Source organism: Macaca mulatta, chromosome 12 (assembly GCF_049350105.2).
Source record: "Macaca mulatta isolate MMU2019108-1 chromosome 12, T2T-MMU8v2.0, whole genome shotgun sequence".
NCBI classification, from domain to species: Eukaryota; Metazoa; Chordata; class Mammalia; order Primates; family Cercopithecidae; genus Macaca; species Macaca mulatta.
In genome coordinates this window covers 79,449,543-79,469,841 of record NC_133417.1, presented here as the reverse complement: position 1 = coordinate 79,469,841, position 20,299 = coordinate 79,449,543, and the positions used below count along the sequence as shown (strand labels likewise).

Below are 20,299 nucleotides of genomic sequence, written 5' to 3'. Positions count from 1 at the left end.
ATCCTCAGCTTTAGCTTCTCTTTCTGTAAGATGGACAGATGTTGCAGGTTAAGAACACTAATGAGCCGGGAGCAGTGGCTCACACCTGTAATCCCAGCACTCTGGTAGACCGAGGCAAGCCAATCACCTGAGGCTGGGAGTTCAAGACCAGCCTGACCAACATGGAGAAACCCCATCTCTATTAAAAATACAAAATTAGCCGGGCGTGGTGGCACATGCCTGTAATCCCAGCTATTTGGAAGGCTGAGGCGGAGAATCGCTTGAACCCAGGAGGCAGAGGTTGTGGTGAGCCAAGATCGTGCCATTGTACTCCAGCCTGCGCGACAAGAGCGAAACTCCATCTCAAAAAAAAAAAAAAAGGAACACTAATGGATGATGTCTGATACTGCAGGAGTCCCTCTAAAGTTTCAATACCATGTAAATATGTCCTGTGAAGTGCAGTATTCCAAAATGTGTCATTCATCAATGAATAGTGTTTGAATGACAAGGGCAATGTTAATATTATTACCAAAATTTTAAAATTGTATATGGAAACAATTTTGCATACACTTCTAGAAATTGTTAGTCTTATATGTTTTATCCTGTTAGGTGAAGTAATTCTTGTCAGTTATTATCAGATTATTTCTTCCATAGCAGAGCTACCATAAGCATCCCAGAAAGCGCTGCATCTAGAAAAGATACAGAGCTAAAACAAATTTATGATAAACCTAATCCAGAAAAAAAGGAAATAAAAATGAATAAAAGTGGAACTCAGAAAGCAGATAAAATAAGAGATTCAAAGCATATTTTCTAAAATTAAAGTAGTACGATAAAGTTATCTGCTAAAATGTTTTAAGATATTAAAGAAAGTACTTTTCTAAGAAAAGCATACATTTATTCAAGAAACCTCAGTGAGCAAGGGAAAAGATAAAAACTTTATTAAATTACTTTCTCTCCAAAAAGCTTTGGAGCCAGATTGTTTTATTAGCAAATTCTTTCAGATTTTAAGAAAAGCTAATCCAAATGCTGTATAAATCATTCCCCAACATGTTAGAGATGGAAATCTATCTAATAATTATAATGAAATTGGCATGATCCTAATGTCAAAACTTGACAAAGGCAGTACATACAAAAAAGAGAGCTATACATTAGTGGTTTTCAACTGAGGGTGATTTTTGCATTCCAGGGGATATGTGGCAATGTCTGAAGACATTTTTAGTCATTACTTTGGGGGTCAGGGAGGGCTGCTACTGACATCTAGTGGGTAGACACCAGGGATGCTGTAAACATTCTGTAAAGAACAGGACAGGACAGCCACCCACAACAAAGAATTATCTGAACCAAAATGTTTATAATTAAGAAACCCTATTATGGACCACTTACCATCATAGATAAGAGAACACTAAAATACCAAAAAACAAATCTAAATCAATCAGATGTTACAAGAACAATTTACCAACACCAGGGTTTATCCCCCCCTTTTTTTTTTTTCGGAGACAGGGTCTTGTCTTGTCACCCAGGCTGGAGTAACGGTATGAACACAGCTCACTGCATCCTTGACCTCCCAAGCTGAAGGGATCCTCCTACCTCAGACTTCTAACTAGCTGGGACCACAGGCATGCACCACCACATCTGGCTCATTTTTTGTAGAGATGGAAATCTCACCATATTGCTCAGGCTGGTCCTGAACTCGAGCTCAAGCAATCCACCCACCTTGGCCTCCCAAAGTGTTGGGATTACAGGCGTGAGCCATTGCACCTGGCCTATCCCATTTTAATGTTAGAAAGTCATCATATCAAACTAAAAAGACCATAAAAAGTCTCAGTAGATCTTGAATAGGCATTTGATAAAATTTCATGCTATAAGAAATTCTTGTAAACCTAAAATAGAAGGATCCATCAACTGAATATTTAGAAAGGGACAAAACCTATTTCAAACCAGTAATTCATATTAACTTTGAAACATCAGAGGGATTCTCATTAATATCAGAACATGATTGCCTTTAGAAACGTTAATAATTTACATTGTTATGGAAATTTACCCATCAAAGTAATTACTTATATAAAACAGAAATAAGACATACAATTCTTAGAGAAGAGGAGGCTTTAAACCATTATTATTTGAAGACCACAAGCATACTAGAAAATGCAAGATAATAAATTTTTAGGAAATTTTAATTTAGAAAATATAGCAAAGTGGCTTATTAGGTATTAAATACAATTTGCTGGTGCCAAAAATAACCAATTACAAAATATAACAGGAAAAACATCCCTTTCACAATTTCAGCAAACAAAAATACATTTGAAGTAACCCCAACAAAAAGCATGTGTAATGTAAATCATGAAAACTAAAAAACTTTGCCAAAAAATCCAGAAGACATGAATAAACGAGAAAATATACCACATCTCCAAATGGAAAGTCTAAATATCGTAAAAGTATCAGTTCTCCCAGATTAGTTTGTAGATTTCATATACTATTTATCAAAGACTCAACATAGTTTTTTGGGAAGAGGACTTTAAATAATGTTTAAGCTCTTAAATACAAACATGCATACATACATAAATTAAGAGATAATTTTTTTAAAGAGGGTATAAGCATGGCTTAAACACAACTAATTTGCACTTCTTTGGACAAATACCATTGCATTAGTATCAGTTTTCTATACCTTTCAGAGTGATAAAATCCTGTGGCTTAAAGACAATGGGAAGTAACCCGGAAAACTAGATGGAATACTCAGTAATCTTTCTGTTTGTTTATTTGCCTCCCATCAAAATCTTTCACAATTTTTTGCAGATAAATTCAAAATAAAACAAGATCTTTATGCCCTCTCAAATTGCAAAGAATGTTTAAATTACTAAAGCCTACAATTGGGCTTCATGATACTAAAAAATTAATAGCAATCTAAAAGGCCATCAAATGAGTAGTTAAATAAATTTTAATGTAATACATTCATGTTCTGCAATACAATACAATCCTTTAAACTCATGTTTTCAAAGAGTATGACACAAGAAGTGCTAACAAAGTGTTAAGTGAAAAAAGCAGGCTTAATACTGCATAGTGAATTTGTTCTTAATTTTAAGAAAAAACACATAAAATGAAAAATACTGCCAGGAAAAAGTATAACTCAATAATGGATATTTGCTTAGTGTTTTTTGTTTGTTTATTTGCTGGAGTGCAGTGGTGCAGTCATAGTTCACTGCAGCCTCGGTGGGTTCAAGTGATCCTCACACCTCAGCCTCTTAAGTAGCTGGGACTACAGGTGTGCACCACCATGCCTGGCGACATTTTGTTGTTGTTGTTTATTTTCATAGAGATGAGGTCTCACTTTGTTGCCCAGGGTGGTCTCAAACTCCTGGGGCCCAAGCTGTCCTCCAGTCTCAGCCTCCCAAAGTGCTGGTATTATAGGTGTGAGCCACTGTGCCCAGCCTGGATATTTGTATATTTGTGAAATTATGAGATATTTTATTTTCTTGTCTTTTTAACTCTTTCATTTCTTCTCACCTTTTATGGCATCTCCTCCTCCCTTGGGACCCTCTTTCTTTGAAGATCCTTTTTATTGAGACAGGGTCTCACTCTGTTGCCCAGGCTGGAGTACAGTGGCACAGTCTTGGCTCCCTACAGCCTTGACCTCCCTGGCACAAACAATCCTCCCACCTCAACCTCCCAAAGTGCTGAGATTACAGGTGTGAGCCACTGCAACCAGCCTGAAGATTTTTCTATTTGCCAAACCTTAGGATACGGAACAAATAGATATTGACCCATGTGGCAGCCAGTCAAGTGGGGAGTGTGGGAACAAATCATCCTTTATTTTCGTTTCTTCCACCACTGGGCCTGGGACTGCCTGGAGCAGGCAGTTCTGACTGAGCTGAGGGAACTCTTAAAATCCTGCATTTTAATGAAGAAATCCCAGTTGTCCACTGGCGGCCCAGAGCCGGCCAGCTCCCTGTTGTACTGTTGTTTTATGGTTTACCTGGGCCAGACCAGGGGGCATACTCTGGCGGGTGTTTCTTCTTCTGCAGAACCTAAAGGAGCTGGTGCTGGAAGTGGTGGTGGTGGCTTTGGTGGAGGCGGCGGATTTGGCGGAGGAGGTGGTGGCGGAGGCGCTGGAAGCTTTGGAGGGGGCGGACCTCCAGGTCTGGGAGGACTGTTCCAGGCTGGAATGCCAAAGCTGAGATCCACGGCCAACAGGGATAATGGTAAGGAGAGTTTCCCTGTCTCTGAGTAACTGAAGACAAGACAGAGTTTGGCAGTTTGGAGGCTGGTCATAGCCCCTAAGGCTCTTCGCCCTTACTAAAATATTGTACATTGTTTGAAATATTACCACTGTTTTATAAGAGACTCAATTTAGGCTTTATTATTATTATTAACCAGGATCAGACAGCTGCACGGAACTATGAAATTTTCACCCAGTGTCTTTGGGGGTAACCTGTACTTTTTTTTTTACTTTTCTAAAGGGTTAGCTGGAGTGGGAAGAAAAGGGAGGAGCAAATAGAACTTGCTGGCCCTGGAAATCTGCCTGGTGACCTGACAGATTCAGCTTTCTTTGTGAGGTAGCCCAGCTGTCTAGTAGAGTAAATACTTGTGAGCCGCTTTTCAAACACGATGGAGCACGTCTTGTGGAATATGATTACAAATCTCACTAAATCTGAAAAAGTGTTTTGCATGACAGACATTTGGTATTTCAGTGCCAGTGGTTCTCAGGAGTCTCTGCAGGAAGCATGGACATGAGTCCTTCATGATTGTCTATGAACCTGTTGGTAGAGAAAAGCTGAACTTGCTCATGAATGCCTAAATAAAAAACTTCGCAGAGGCATGAGGCTCTCTCCCGACTACTACAGAAACTCAAGAAATTTTACCATAAAACTGCTTTTGTAATGTTGATCATGTTACAGTAATTTTCTTTTTAAGACCTTTTATAAGATGTCGTCTGGGAAGGAATGAAATTCTCACATTTACACGAATGTGGAATCACTGAATCTTCAGGGTTAGCCTACTATTTTATCACTGAATGGTCCAAATCTAGAGAGAAACTCAATTACATGAGAGGTTCTATCTTGCCAGACCACCATTTAAATTTGAATTTAAATTTATTTAAAACTCACCAAAAGGATTTAAGGCAGCTGATAAATGTATACGTTTAGTACTTTAACAACAGGTGAAGAAATTAAGGCAAAAGACAAAGAAAAATAAAATAATAAAATGGGCCAGGCATGGTGGCTCGCACCTATAATCCCAGCACTTTGGGAGGTTGAGGCGGGCAGATGGCTGAAGCCCAAAAATTCAAGAACAGCCTGGGGAACATGGCAAAATCCTGTCTCTACTAAAAAACACAAAAAATTAGTGGGCATGGTGGCTCTTGCCTGTAGTCCCAGCTACCCAGGAGGCTGAGGTGGGAGGATTGCCTGAACCCAGGAAGTTGAAGCTGCAGTGAGCCATGATTGCACCACTGCACTCCAGCCTGGGCAACAGAGGAGACCCTGTCTCAAAAAAGAAAGAAAAAGTTCTCTCTTAAGTTCATGATACTCCACTGTATACATCTGTCCAAATGCTTTTTTCCTATGCCTTAGACAAAATCGGAACCCCTTCTGTCCTGCAGGGCTCCTTGTGACTCACCCCTGTTGGCCATTCAGGCTCCGCTTCCCATGGATCTCTCCCATTCTCACTCTGCCTGGGGCACACGGGCCAGTTTTTGAACTTAAAGCTCTTTCCCACCTCAGGGCCTCTGCACCTGCTGGCCTCCTGCCTGAAGTGCTGGTCTTCCTCATCTTTCCATGGCCGGCTCCTTCTTGTCAGGCCTCAGCTCACATGTCACATTCTCAGAAGAGCTGTCCCCAGCCACTCCACGTACCCTGGCCTCTCCAAGCACTCTTGATCTCATCAGCCTATTTTAGTGTCTTTTTAGTACATATAATTATCTGAAAGTATTTATTTCCTGGTTTATTGTTTATCTCCCCCACAAGAATGTAAACTACAGGAATGCAGAATCTTGTCTATTCTGTTTACTCCTCTGTCTCTGGTCTCTAGATTAATGGCAGGTGTATAGCAAGAGCTCAAAATTATTTGGTATGTTTATGAAAACTCATAATTGAAGGGGAGATTTTTTTTTTTCCAGAATTACCTTGATTTCCAAGAGATTCTGGGATGGTGGTTTGAAATTTTCCATCTCTTTGGTTCCCCTTTAGTTTCTCTCTTGTTGAACCAGAGCAGTTATAGGATTGTTCTGTCCTGCCAATATTGAAGCAGAGGTTGACGTGGTAAGAAAAAAAAAAAAGTTGTGTAGTTGCCTGCTTCTTTGTAGATGAATTCCATCCACTGGTGTCAACTCTTCCAATTAAACTCTATATGATGGTTTCTTTTTCCTTTCTTAGTTTTTTCTTATTGCAGTCATAACTCTTTCCTTATATTTTTCCCCTTATATTTTTCCACGTTTTCTTGGGCATTTCTCTTCAAAGGTACTAGATAAGCCCTCACATATAGAGATTTACATTGGGATAATTAATTTTTTCACCTAAAACATCTGACTTATTTTCAAAACTGAGAGGTACAAGGGCTGGGGGACAGAGATGGTGATGGGGAAAAATGAAAATCATGATTCTACCAATGCCATCTTGTTCTTGTCCTCTCATAACGAATAGGCATCTCACCAGAACTCTACCCCGCTTCATCCTGGCTCTTATCTATACATAATACTTTACATAGATCTTTCCAGACTCCTTTTGAAAGCTGATGGGCTGTAGAACTTGGGACTCGCAGGTAAATAGAGCTACGGTCGATTTTCTGCTCCCAGGAAGGACCACAGACACAAAACCCAATTTATATAAATGATAGTTTCCTGTATTTTATAGCCCTCTGAGGAAGGGACTTCAAGTCACTGGGAACAGACTGTAGCTCTCTGATTTCTTTAGGGTTCCTGATTTCCTAACTGGATGTTTGTTTTCCTGTTTTTCAGATTCTGGAGGAAGCCGACCACCCATGTTGCCACCGGGAGGAAGATCCACATCTGCCAAACCCTTTTCACCCCCAAGTGGCCCAGGGAGGTTTCCTGTGCCTTCTCCAGGCCACAGAAGTGGTCCCCCAGAGCCTCAGAGGAACCGAATGCCGCCCCCAAGGCCCGACCTGGGCTCAAAGCCTGATAGCATTCCCCCTCCAGTACCTAGTACTCCAAGACCCATTCAATCAAGTCTGCACAACCGGGGGTCCCCACCAGTGCCCGGAGGCCCGAGGCAGCCCGGCCCCGGGCCCACTCCTCCCCCTTTCCCTGGAAACCGCGGCGCTGCTTTGGGAGGAGGCTCAATACGTCAGTCTCCCTTGAGCTCCTCCTCGCCCTTCTCCAACCGGCCTCCCCTGCCGCCTACGCCCAGCAGGGCCTTGGATGACAAACCCCCTCCACCACCTCCTCCAGTAGGCAACAGGCCCTCCATCCACAGGGAAGCGGTTCCCCCTCCTCCTCCTCAGAACAACAAGCCTCCAGTGCCTTCCACTCCGCGGCCTTCCTCCTCCTCACAGCCCCCACCTCCGCCGCCACCTCCCAGCAGGCCCGGGCCGCCTCCCCTGCCTCCAAGTTCCAGCGGCAATGACGAAACCCCAAGACTCCCACAGCGGAATCTGTCCCTCACTTCGTCCACGCCCCCCTTACCTTCGCCAGGACGTTCAGGTCCTCTTCCTCCCCCGCCCAGCGAGAGACCCCCACCTCCAGTGAGGGACCCGCCAGGCCGATCAGGTATGACAAGATGTGGGGTGAGTCGCTTCCAAAACCCAGCCTGCCCAAATGTACCAATAATGCTGTCAGTCAAGATAGTCTTAACAAGAACAGGCATAAGTAAACTCTAAGACTGCTTTGTGCTTTTAAGTGGCACGCGACACATGTGATCGTGACCTCGTGTAAATCCCTGAGGAAAGTGGGACCAATATTTCTGTTGGTGTTTTAGCGATGAGGACACTGAGTAGCCAATGAAGTTAAATGGTCACGAGCTAGTTAATAAAGAAGAGGCAAGAACTTTCGTCTTCCATCTGTAAAGTGTACTTGCCAGCCCACTACCCTGCCTCCCTAGAGAGAATTCCAGTGGTCTTACTTGGGAAAATAAGTCCCCACCTCCTGCAGGAGGGCTCCATTACTCCAACAACAGGGGAAGATTTTCAAGAGCTAATGAACTTCTGTACTTCTCTATTCATTAGCCAGGCTTTGAGGCCATTTCCCTGTTCATTAAAGACAAATGTTTAAAAAGTCCATTTTGCTCTTTGTTAACATCTCTGGTACATAAATCCCTTGGAGAATCAAAGGTATAGACTATCTTTACAAAAATACTCAGGCATAAACTCAAAATCTGCATGCTGTCACATGGCTTGAAGAGCCTGCTGAAGCCCATCTGAGACCTTTCCAATGCGGTTGGAAAGGTTGAGAAACCTTGATCTGAGGGACAAACTTTCAGAGTATGAAAGAAAACGCAAGGATTGCCTAGAGTTTGCCCTCTCCGAATTATAATAGGCATTTTTAGTAGAGTACACTCACTTGATGCGTTTTACAGTGGTTATGGATGAACTCGGTAGAACCACCCACTTTTCAAATTTAATCTCATCATACAGACCTTATGTCTGGAAATGGGGCATTTTTTTCCTTTACGCAGAGATAAGAGACCTTTGACCCTGTGACCTCAGGAACCTCATAATCACCATTCTTTAAACTTGCTCACATACTGGAATCATCTACGGAGCTTTAAAAACCACGAATGCCTGGGTCCCTTCCCAGAGTCTCTGGTATAATTGGTCTGGGGTGCAGACTGGGAATCGGGATATTTAAAAGCTCCCTGGTGATTATAGTGTGCAGCAGAATGTGAGAACCACACCTTGAAACCATTGTGCCGTGGCCCTACCAAATGGATGAGTCAGCAGATTAAATCTTCCCCAAAATATGACAAGCATTGACATACAACATTTATTGTTTCTTTTGATTACGTAAGTCATACTTGTTTATTATTGAAATACTGAAAAATATAAAGAAAATTAAAATTATCTGTAATCCTTCTACCACCACCATCCAGAAATAGTCATTGATAACATTTTTTTATTGTGTCCTTTCAGTCTTTTTAAAATGCATATGTTTTTACAAACTTGGTATCACACTACATATATTGTTTGCTAATTTGCTTTTTATTTACTAGTATCTCATTAATGTTTAGTGATACGATTATTCTTCTACAGCCTGACTTTTAACAGCTACCTAATATTAAATCCTACAGATGTACCTTGATTTATTTAACCAATCCCCTCACCTGGTCATATGGGCCATCTCTAGATTTTTCCTGGTGCAGATAATGCAGTGATACATTTTTGTAGCAAAATATGTGTACACATCTCTGTATTTCCTTTGGATGAATTCCTATAAGTGGAATATCTAGGTTAGTGAGTGTGCATAGTAAACTACGGATTTCATAGGTACTGGCAAATTGCCTTCCAGAAATTTCCTACCAATTTACATTCCCACAAGGAGCATATGAGAGTTCATCAAAGGCCCTGTGTATTCTGAGTCATTTGGCTTCAGTGTTACGGGAGTGGGCCTTGGAATCTGACAGATTTGGAGTCAGATCCTGGCTCCTCCACTCAGTCTTCTGATGAGCTTTTTAAGCTTCCAAAACCTCTGAGGCCTTGTCTCCTGTCCCTGTACCTCTCAGAGTTGTAAGAATTAAACGAGACAAGCATGGATAGTGGTTATCTTATTTCCTGGCATGTAGTTATATTCAATAAATGATCATTTCTGTTATTCTGCCAGTGGGAAATAGAAATCTGTTTTCTTTTCTATTGTGCCTGTCAGGATTTGGAGCAGGGAGCCATGAGGTTGGAGAGTTAGGAACATGAACAGGACCATTTACTTTAAAAAGAAAAAGAGATGAAGTTATATAGTACAGGGCCCCATAATATTGAAAGTCGAGTTTGCATGTAGTGACAGTTGTGTGGTGGTATCACCAATGAAGTCAAACCCACAGCAAATGAGACATTTTTCCTCAATAAATCAACTCTTGCTGCCTGGGACTCCAGCAATGACAAGCAGATAGGGTAATAAATAACCACTCCCAGGTGAGGCACTGAAGACTCCTTGAGAGACCAATCAGGGCTGGACAGTGCCTCCCACCGCCATAAAATGTTGGAGCCAAGACTTTCTGTCAGGGATATCTGCAGTGGGCAGGTTGTTCAGGTTAAGGTTCCTAATTGGATTCTGAATCTATAGCTAATAAGATATTTATTTATAGCACCGTCAGATATTGTATTCACATAAAATGTCAGCATCTTACAAGTGGAACCCACTGCTGAAGATCAGGAATAATTACTAAGGCCATTTTGATTTACATTGGAAAATGCTCAAGTTTTTAGTTTTGTTTTTTTAGTTTACTTACTACTCAAATAGCCCCTGCATTTGGAGGATAGGAAAAGCAAGGTTTTCTTTTGTATTATCAAAAATAATTTACTTTGAATTTTTCTTTAGAAACTTAAAAACTTATGGTTATACCATACTGCTACATTTTTTAAAAATGGTTTCAAGTACTTACATAGTATTTTTTATTTGCATTTTCACTAGTTTTTCCTGGCAGCAGTGCTGTGAGACAGGTGACCATGTGGCACTCTTTTACAACTAGGAAACCAAGTTCCATAGGGTACCAGCTTGCTCAAGGTCAAGATTCACATTAGCATTTATAGCCATGGATGTTGATTAGCTGTTTGTCACTCCCTGTGTTCATCTGCCTCCCCAAAGAGGAAGAACCAAGAAGAAACTCCTACTGCTCTCAAGATGACTGGTATTTGGTTTCCTGATGCCACTTCTGCCTGGAAACAGATCATATGCATCACAGAAACGTGCTTCTGTAATTAACAACAAAACTGCATTTAAAGAACCTCATCTCAAGACCTAAAATAATTTCATAACTATCTTATTCTTTTTTAAAAAATTATTTCATCATGTCACAGTAATTAGTTCAATAGCTCTTTAAAGGATTGTAAAATTTTTTTTAATTATATGGTTGTCAGTATAAACAGATTTTCACCTGTTTTCAGTTTCACTGTGCCATCTCCAATCTCAGTGCTAATTCAAAGCCAAAACACCCATTTAGCTATCAGTATGCACTTGTTTTGCATATACATGTGTACACATGCATTTTTTGTGTTTTTGTGTGTTTACTCATTTCTCAGCCAAATACCCTAGAAAATCTCCACCCTAATTAAAGGGCATGTGTCCAGCAGGTCCCCATCAGCTGTACACTAATGGTGACTACGGTGATGGAATATGGATATAAGGTTCTGCACTACGTGTCTTTTTTTGCTCCAGGCCCCCTCCCACCACCTCCTCCAATAAGCAGAAACGGCAGCACGTCTCGGGCCCTGCCTGCCACCCCTCAGTTGCCGTCCAGGAGTGGAGTAGACAGTCCAAGGAGTGGACCCAGGCCTCCCCTTCCTCCTGACAGGCCCAGTGCTGGGGCACCTCCCCCACCTCCACCATCAACATCTATTAGAAATGGCTTCCAAGACTCTCCATGTGAAGGTGAGGTATGGTCCGACTCCCTGGGCTATAGGGCAGCAACTAAATGGTAAATCTGTTTGTATATGTGGTTTGCTTGTTTGCGTTTAATTTCTTGTTCCATCATTATCACACTCCATTGCACTGATCTAACTAACCATTCTAAGGCCCACAGTGATTTCAAATTAAAATTAGTAATCCCCCTTCCCCACTTCCCAAAAAGGCAGATCATTTTTCCCTGATCTGTTCTTTGTTTGGGTCTCATTTTAGTTAACTTTCCAGAGATTCCAGGATTCTGAAAAGAATCTTTTAATAGCTTCTTCTTATGTACATTTCTAAACAGTTCACTGTAGGTAAGAGGCCCGATGGCCTGCACATGTTGAACTGCCTATCTCTGCCATTGTTATCAATGGGGAAAAAGGTGTCCTGTACCTTAGCCGCCAGCTCCTAAGAGGGACTGGCTGGATCCTAATCACTCTCATTAAAACCACTTTGCTTTGATTTGCAGGTCTGTATATACGTCAGTGTACTAATTCGTGACCTTTGCAGCACTTCCAGCTTTTCTGTAAACTTCTAGGCATAAAAACTAGCACTGATGTCTGTGGTTCTCTCTCTGTTTCATTCTGTGCCTTTCGTTACGTAAGTCTTCATAGCAGATTGTCTGTCACTGAAGATACTGCTTGTTTCTCTTCCCAGATGAGTGGGAAAGCAGATTCTACTTCCATCCAATTTCCGATTTGCCACCTCCAGAGCCATATGTACAAACGACCAAAAGTTATCCCAGCAAATTGGCAAGAAACGAAAGCCGGAGTGAGTATTTCTGCCAAGGTTTTTGAAGATTCATGCTTGAATAGCCTGAGTGACACTCGGGCTGTATAGAAAGTCCAGGCCTCTTGCCTGGAGTGGGGTAGAGAACCTTTTGGAGCCATCTACATTCTAGTAAATTCCCCTTCCACAGGCAGTGAGGAAATTGCAGATGCCCAGAATGCATATGAGAAACAGTTATTTTAATGTGTCATTACAAACTCAAAATACCGTGGTTTGCTAGTATTAAATTTTATTATTTTGCTTCTTTGGACGATCGTCCTCCGTTTTCATCTTCCTGAGACAGTACAAGTAGAGCCATCTTCTATTCCTTCTAGTTTGAAATTGGCATAATGTCTGATTAATTATAACAAAAACTCCCTGTAACTGCCTTGATCTTTCAAACATATGATAATCATAGCTTTACAGAGCATTACATGAAAATGTAAATATATCCAAAATCTCTCTACATAATAGATATTTTCATTTTACCAGATTCTCATCCAATTTTTTTATCCATATAATTCTGATTTTTTATGTAGTTATAAAGACAGTGTATAGTTTTGTGGCGGGGTTTACATAACATTGCTTAGTAAATAGTGCCCATGTTATCACATGGTTTTTATTTCAGCATATAGTAATTTACCATTACCATGGACATTTAAATTATTTCTGTTGTTCTGGTAATGTAGGTCATGCTACCATAAGGAAGTAAATTGCTTTTCCTCCATTGAAAAAGGGTGTCAACAAGAAGGGAAAATAGACAAACTGGAATTTTATAACATTAAATGTATAGGAAGTATTACAGCTCTTTCAGAATTTGTCTAGCAGGCTTTTCAGGGTTTTGCTGGAAAGCCTCTTAAATTTACTTTTAAAAAAACACAATAGCCAGGCACGGTGGCTCACGCTTGTAATACCAGCACTTTGGGAGGCTGAGGCAGGCAGATCATGAGGTCAGGAGTTCGAGACCAGCCTGACCAACATGGCGAAACCCCATCTCTACTAAAAATACAAAAATTAGCCGGGCATGGTGGCGTGCGCCTGTAATCCCAGCTACTCAGTTGCTGAGGCAGGAGAATCGCTTGAACCCGGGAGGTAGAGGTTGCAGTGAGCCGAGATCGCACCATTGCACTCCAGCCTGGGCAACAGAGCAAGACTTCGTCTCAAAAAAAAAACAACAGCAGCAACAATAAATATATACAATGAAGAAAGAATTAGCATGAAATATGCGTATGTCACCCATGAGGCTGAGGTTCGTGGCAGCCTTAGCCTCAGAGCCAAATTCTCAAACCAGAAATAGAGAAAATATAACCTAATAAGTCAAATACGTCACAACACCCCTAGCCATGGCCTCACTCCCTAGCAGAGCTTCTTATACCTACTCAGAGCCTACTGATTGTTTTCTAACACAGTTTAAAGTAATTTTTGGTTGGTTGGTTCCAAACCTTATAGGAGATTAGTAACAGCTAAAGTTAAGACTAGTGAGAAGCAAAATCACTGACATGGGAGAGAAGTGACAGATGGCAGTCCCAGGTCAGAGGAGGAGACAGGAACATGGCTGTGCTGTGTGTTACAGCGCAGGACAACACCAGATGTTTCTGTTGGGTTAAATTTCTATTGGGTTAAATGGGATTAAATTAATTGAGTTAACCTGTGCTTTGTGCCTCTGTAGAAAAATTTAAAGAGTTAGAAAATATAGGAAATTTTCCATGGACAAATGCTAGAAGAAAACAGAATACTACTGCTTAAAAGGAAAACTTTAATTCCTGGAAAAATTTGTTTATGTGGAAGACTGCATTCATAGACAATACCTAATGAAGAGGTATAGCTGTAATAAAATCATTATACAAGAGTTGATGATTGAAATTTTTAGTGAAGACCAGGCACAGTGGCTCACGCCTGTAATCCCAGCACTTTGGGAGGCCAAGGTGGGTGGATCACTTGAGGTCCGGAGTTCGAGACCAGCTTAACCAACATGGAGAAAACCTGTATCTACTAAAAATACAAAATTATCTGGGCATAGCGGCACATGCCTGTAATCCTAGCTACTCAGGAGGCTGAGGCAGGAGAATTCCTTGAACCCAGGAGGCGGAGGTTGCAGTGAGCAGAATTCACACCATTGCACTCCAGCCTGGGCAAGAAGAGCAAAACTCCATCTCAAAAAAAAAAAAAAAAGAAAAGAAAAATGTTTAGTGGAAAGTAAGTTTTCACATGGGACAGGTATCTTTGAATGCTGTGTGTGTGTGTGTGTGTGTACGTGTTCACCAGAAGAAGGGCTTCTGTTTGATAAGAGTACAACCCTTCTTCCTTCTTGGGCACCAATAAACGAATTGACTTTAAGGAGTTGTTCATATAGACTCTAAATATTTTTTCTGACTTACTATTTTCCTCTTATTCTAAATATTATTTGTGTTTTTAAATTGGTAACAGACCATCTTCCCTGTACCCTCTAGATTTTTAATGTAATAGCTAAGCATATTTCTTCTCCCATCCTCCTTTAAGACTCAAGTAGGCAATGTAAGGACTAGAACTGTGTCCTGCTCACTGTTGCATCTTCCTTGAGGGGCACAGAGCCTGAAACATAAAGGGCATTTTCAAGCATTTCTTTTTAAAAATGTTCTTATAGAGACAGGATATCTCTGTGTCGCCCAGGCTGGTCTTGAACTTCTGGCCTCAAGTAGTCCCCTGCCTTAACCTCCCAAAGCACTGGATTATAGGCATGAGCTACCACACCTAGCCTAAAAGTAGTTTTTAAATTGGTGAATTAATTTCCGCCGTCTACCAAAATTTTTTTGTACATTTGCCTTAAATATTTCCAGCATTAGGCATGTTTAATATTTTATAATGATAATGTATCATCTAACAAAAATAAATAAGGCACTGTCGAGTACCAAGTTTTCCTCTGCTCTGCAGCAACCTCAGCCTCCCAGCCCACAGCCTGAGAGCACACCCAGACAGCCCTGAGCAGTACCGAATGCACTTGGAGTGTACTCTAATTACAGCTTTGGACTAGGCCAGCCCTCATTCTACTAACCACTTGTGGCGGGTCAGTTGATGGTCAGGGCTCCATGATAGGTGTCTGGTTTACATCCAGATGAGTCTTTTCTCAGATGCCTGCCCAAGAAAATATTTGGTTGGGATGGTGAGAGGAAGAGGCGCCTCTTTCAGTGTTTTCTCCTAACTCCTTTCCTTGCTCAGAAATTTGGTTCTTTCTCAGAAATCCCTAAGTGGACTAGTAGGGTCCCTATCAAGATCCCTACTGAGGAATCTGCCAGTTCCAGCCCACTGAGTCTCAAGAGTAGTGGTTAGAGCAGACCTACCTGATTGACACGTGCACCGGGTAGACCTGTTCACAGCATCTGAGCACCTAACCTCATGCCGAACACCTGTTAAATTCTCAACAAGGCTGGGTGCGGTGGCTCAAGCCTGTAATCCCAGCCCTTTGGGAGGCCGAGACGGGTGGATCACAAGGTCAGGAGATCGAGACCATCCTGGCTAACACAATGAAACCCCGACTCTACTAAAAAATACAAAAAAAAAACTAGCCGGGCGAGGTGGTGGGCGCCTGTAGTCCCAGCTACTTGGGAGGCTGAGGCAGGAGAATGGCGTGAATCCGGGAGGCGAAGCTTGCAGTGAGCTGAGATCCGGCCCCTGCACTCCAGCCTGGGTGACAGAGCAAGATTCCGTCTCAAAAAAAAAAAAAAAAAAAAACATTTCTCAACAAATGTTTGTGTAGTAAATGAATTTTTTTTATGTGAATGGGTTTTAAGCCTAGTTACAGTGGACTGATAGCCCATGAATAGCTTGGTTTTTGGTTTCGTTTTGTTTTTGAGACAGGGTCTCACTCTGTCACCCAGGCTGGAGTGCAGCGGCACAATCTTGGCTCATTGCAGCCTTGACCTCCCAGGTTCAAGTGATCCTCCCACCACAGCCTCCTGGGTAGCTGGGACTATGGGAGAGGCACGCACCAACCTGCCTGGCTAATTTTTTGGAGATGGGGTTTTGCTATGTTGCCCAGGCTGGTCTCGAACTCCTGAGCTCAAACCATCCTCCCTCCTCAGCCTCCCCAAAGTGCTGGGGATACAGGTGTGAGCCACCGCAACAGGGCCATAAATAACTTTTAAAAGAACACATTGATAGAGCACTTGAAAAGATGCTCAACATCACTGATTTTTAGGGAACTGCAAATAAAACTATAGTGAGATACAACTTTACACCCATTAGGATGGCTACTGTCAGAAAAGCTTTCTCATTTTTAATTAGAAGATACCTAAATGCCCAACAAAAGGGAATTGACTAGGTAGACTGTAGTGTACTCATATTTTGGAATACAGTCTGTCATTAATAATCTTTGCAAAGAGTAATGCCTTTGAAAGATGTTCAAACTGATTACATGATCTTATTTCTGGAAGAAAACGGGGAACTGTTCCTAAATAAAAAATATACACGTAATTGGTTATCTCTGGGTGCTGGAGGAATGGGTGAGTTCTTTGTTTTTACTCATCCATATTTTCTAAATCTATAATAAACACACACTGTGATAAGAAGAAAATGATTTTTTTAACTTTGTACAAGTACTTGGGAGCCAGTGGTGGATCATCCACCATGATGTTTATTCAGAACATTACTTGCTTCTTTTCACCTCTCACTTCTCATCCACAACATATGCTAGTTAGCTGACAGCCCTGGTCATAGGGATGAGGTAGTTGGTACCCGTGCAACCATCCCCGAGTTTCCACAATGAGAACATCAGCTTTCTAACCAAAATTATATTTTGTCTGTTTTTTCACCAAGGTGGATCCAACCGAAGAGAAAGGGGTGCCCCACCACTCCCTCCCATCCCGAGGTGATCTTTGCCTGCTCTTCTCTACCCAAGCTCAAGAGCTGCTTCTGTTGCTAAGAACTGCACACCCTCCTCCCCGCTTCTTCCCTTGTGCCCCATGTATGGGCAGGAGGAAAGATGGGAGGGTGAGTGGGAATATGCGTGTGTGCGTGGGAATCGGTAAGAAATGCACCTAGCTTTTCATATTGTTTATTCTCCAGGCTATTGCTTGCTTCAGCTGCAACCGGGGTCGATAGGCTTTTGTGGTAATAGGCAGAGATGAATTGCATCCCAGCTTTCCACCAACCAAATCCAAACATTCACTGCTTATTTGCCACAGACTGTAATTATTAAAGTCCCTGAGAGCTGTTTTCTCCCATTCCTTTTTCGCATGCTTGGCCTCCTGTCTGTTTCCATGAACCACAGACCACCTAAGCAAGCTGCTGAGTAAGGGCTCACAGGAAACTTTTGCAGTCACAGGATGTCCAATCTTTGGCAGTCCGAGCTCAGCTCCAGGACAGAGCTGTCCAATAGAAATATAACGTGAGCCCCATATACAACTTCAACATTTCTAGTATATTTTCAACAAGTGAAGTTAATATGCATCCAAAGTATTTCAACCTGTAATCAACATAAACTTTTAATGAGATATTTTATATTATCTTTTGGTACTGAATCTTCAGAATCCAGAGTGTATTTTACATTTACTGGTAGCACATCTCCATTTGGACTAGTCACATTTTTAAGTGCTCAGTGGCCACATGTGGCTGGTGGCTACTGGATTAGACAGCATAAGTCTGGAAGATGGAAGCTAGTGCAGAAACCTCGTTTAAAAAACAAAAAAGGCAAGATGGGCTTGAGCGATTCAAGAGGCAACTAAAAATAAAATTAGGACCCAGTACCTTGTTTGACACAGTTTGACCTTCGATTTTGCTCTCTTATCTTCCCTCTTCCCTTAATATCTGTATACAAGTGTTGCTTCAAAGTACCAAGGTCAGAAATTAATTGAGTACGATTTACTAAAGTCATGTGGAATAAAGCCACTGAAAAGAAACGGAGAGCCTGTCGGGACTTCCGGGCTCAGAACCAGCTGGCGCACGCCCTCACTTGTCAGTTGGACTTCTGCCTTGTGAAATGGAAGCAGCCTTTGTTCCTCTCTGGCTGAGCAAGTTCCTGAGGCTGGGAGACACTAGGAAGGCTTGGTAGGAGGGGAAGAAAGTCAGGGAAAGGTGTCAAATCAGAAACATGGAAGAAGAAGGGAACAGATTTGAGTTGGTGGGTAAAACTCTAAAAATCTAAATCTGATTCTTATGTAAGGGTTGAGCGAATTAGGGAGATTGCTAGTGGAAATTGGAGGGAATTTGTTTTGCATCATTTGTCTAGGATCTATGCAAATACAGCTCCACTAAAGGACCATAGGGAAGAGCCAGCCTTGCCTTTTCTTACATGATTTTGTTTACAAAATTTTACTGGGACTTTTAAATCTAGCTATAGAGTTGGGAAAAAATATTTCCACTTAGATATTTTATATGGTTTTGTTTAAAATGACCATTACTTGTTTTTTAAAAACACATGACCACATATGTATATGTATATCTACCTAAACATTGTATCATGGTTTCAGTATGTTATTCATGTATTACTGGGAGATGCTAACAAGAACCCAACCCAAAGAAAATTCTGAAAAATACATTTCTATTTATAGAATAAATGTTTCATTTATATAAAAGCAAAAGAACTTAGAGTTCTAATAAATGGGATGTCTAATAAATTATGAAGTTACTGATTTGAATATATTATATTTTTATAACTTCCTTGCCAAAGTCCTGATGTAGTACATTAGAGAACCTGTGTTTCCTCTCTCATTGACCATTCATCTGTCTTCCATACAGTCATTTGGGCTTTTTACTCAAAGAGAATCAAGAAATAATAAGGTATAACAAGCCTGGCAAAGTGTTGGTTTTTTAAAAAAATTTGTTAATCTCTAGCAGTTTGGTAATTTAGCAGCATCATTTATTTGGGATTCTTTTATCTGATTTCAACAGTGAAAAGCATCCCTGTGATAAAGCCTAATGACCCATTTCACAAAAGATGGAGTTTCCCCTTCCTAGAAAATATGACAGAGAAAAGTCTGACTCAAAGAAAGTGGGTCTGAATTTTATAAGGGGTAGTAACAATTGGACAATTCCTTTGCATATCTGAACTTGGCAGGTACCATTCTAAATTTGAAACAGGGTCATAGCTCAAAGTTGCCATTCATCCAGAATAGAGATCCTTTAGAATGTAGTGTTTTAAGTGAGTGTTTCATTAATACACCTACACCCTTTCTTTGAAAGTTTGCAACCTAATTGCATCTAAAACTTTGAGTAAGTTCTGTGGTAAAATCTTAAACTATGGAAAATTACAAAAATGAATATTTTCTTCCCTGAAATCAGAGCTTACATGTGTTTTTTTCATAAAATTTTCAGATAAATGTATTCAACATGTAATACAGTATTTTAACATTCACCTCTTATTTTATATTGAAATGTATTACAGTATTAAAACTCAGTGTTCAGTATTTATTTCACTATGCATATTATTTAGTAAAAGCCAGGAGAAATGTTTAATCCAATGGTGCCTTACTTTGTGATTTAAAAGAAGTCAACTTTTTTTATGTCTAAGTAGCAGATTATTTGCATATTTGTAAAAACTGTTAGGTCTTTATATTTTAAATTGTAATACCAGTTTTGTTATTTTAGTAGCAGAAATGGGATGATTGTTAAAGTTCCCAAAAAATGTTGGCGTGAAATTAATTTTTTCCTCCTTATAGTCAAGGACCGTAGAGGAAGAAAAACATTTTTTTCATGCCATGCACTATGTAAACAGACACATTTTGGTATCTGTGTCATCAGGATAGTGTAAATGGTAGGGTAGAGACTCCCCTAGACATCTGCATCTTTGTAAGTTAGCCAGACAATAAAGAAAAGCAGAATGATATGGTGTCAACTGGTGGTTTTTCTTTTAAGTATTGTTTATGTAAATATAAACAAAAAACAAGGGTCTGTTTTCTGTTTTCAACTGTGGAAAAGAAAGACAAAAAAAGGTTTGTATAAGTAAGTATTCATTGCATCTACTTGCTAATCCAATCTTCGCTTTTTCTGAGAATCTGCATCTTAGTCAAAATCTGTTTACTTGAGGCAGATGTTTCT

The 20,299-nt window shown here is 40.8% G+C and overlaps 1 protein-coding gene and 1 non-coding gene across 8 annotated transcripts in view; both read left to right on the top strand.

Moving 5' to 3' along the window:
- The window catches only part of WIPF1 (WAS/WASL interacting protein family member 1), a 120,012-nt gene extending 99,927 nt beyond the window's left edge, over window positions 1–20,085 (top strand). For all 7 annotated transcript variants that reach the window (XM_015110397.3, XM_077957222.1, XM_015110398.3 and 4 more), the window contains 5 exons: window positions 3,999–4,175; window positions 6,929–7,699; window positions 11,294–11,506; window positions 12,179–12,292; window positions 17,081–20,085. In XM_015110397.3, coding sequence (XP_014965883.3) covers window positions 3,999–4,175; window positions 6,929–7,699; window positions 11,294–11,506; window positions 12,179–12,292; window positions 17,081–17,136 — 1,331 coding nt within the window. In that variant the 3' untranslated portion in view covers window positions 17,137–20,085. The remainder of the gene's footprint in view (window positions 1–3,998; window positions 4,176–6,928; window positions 7,700–11,293; window positions 11,507–12,178; window positions 12,293–17,080) is intronic.
- Window positions 13,084–13,146, top strand: LOC114671590 (U7 small nuclear RNA). The gene has a single exon (XR_003721625.1). It is a non-coding gene; the product is annotated as a U7 small nuclear RNA (small nuclear RNA).
- Window positions 20,086–20,299: the final 214 nt, after the last annotated feature.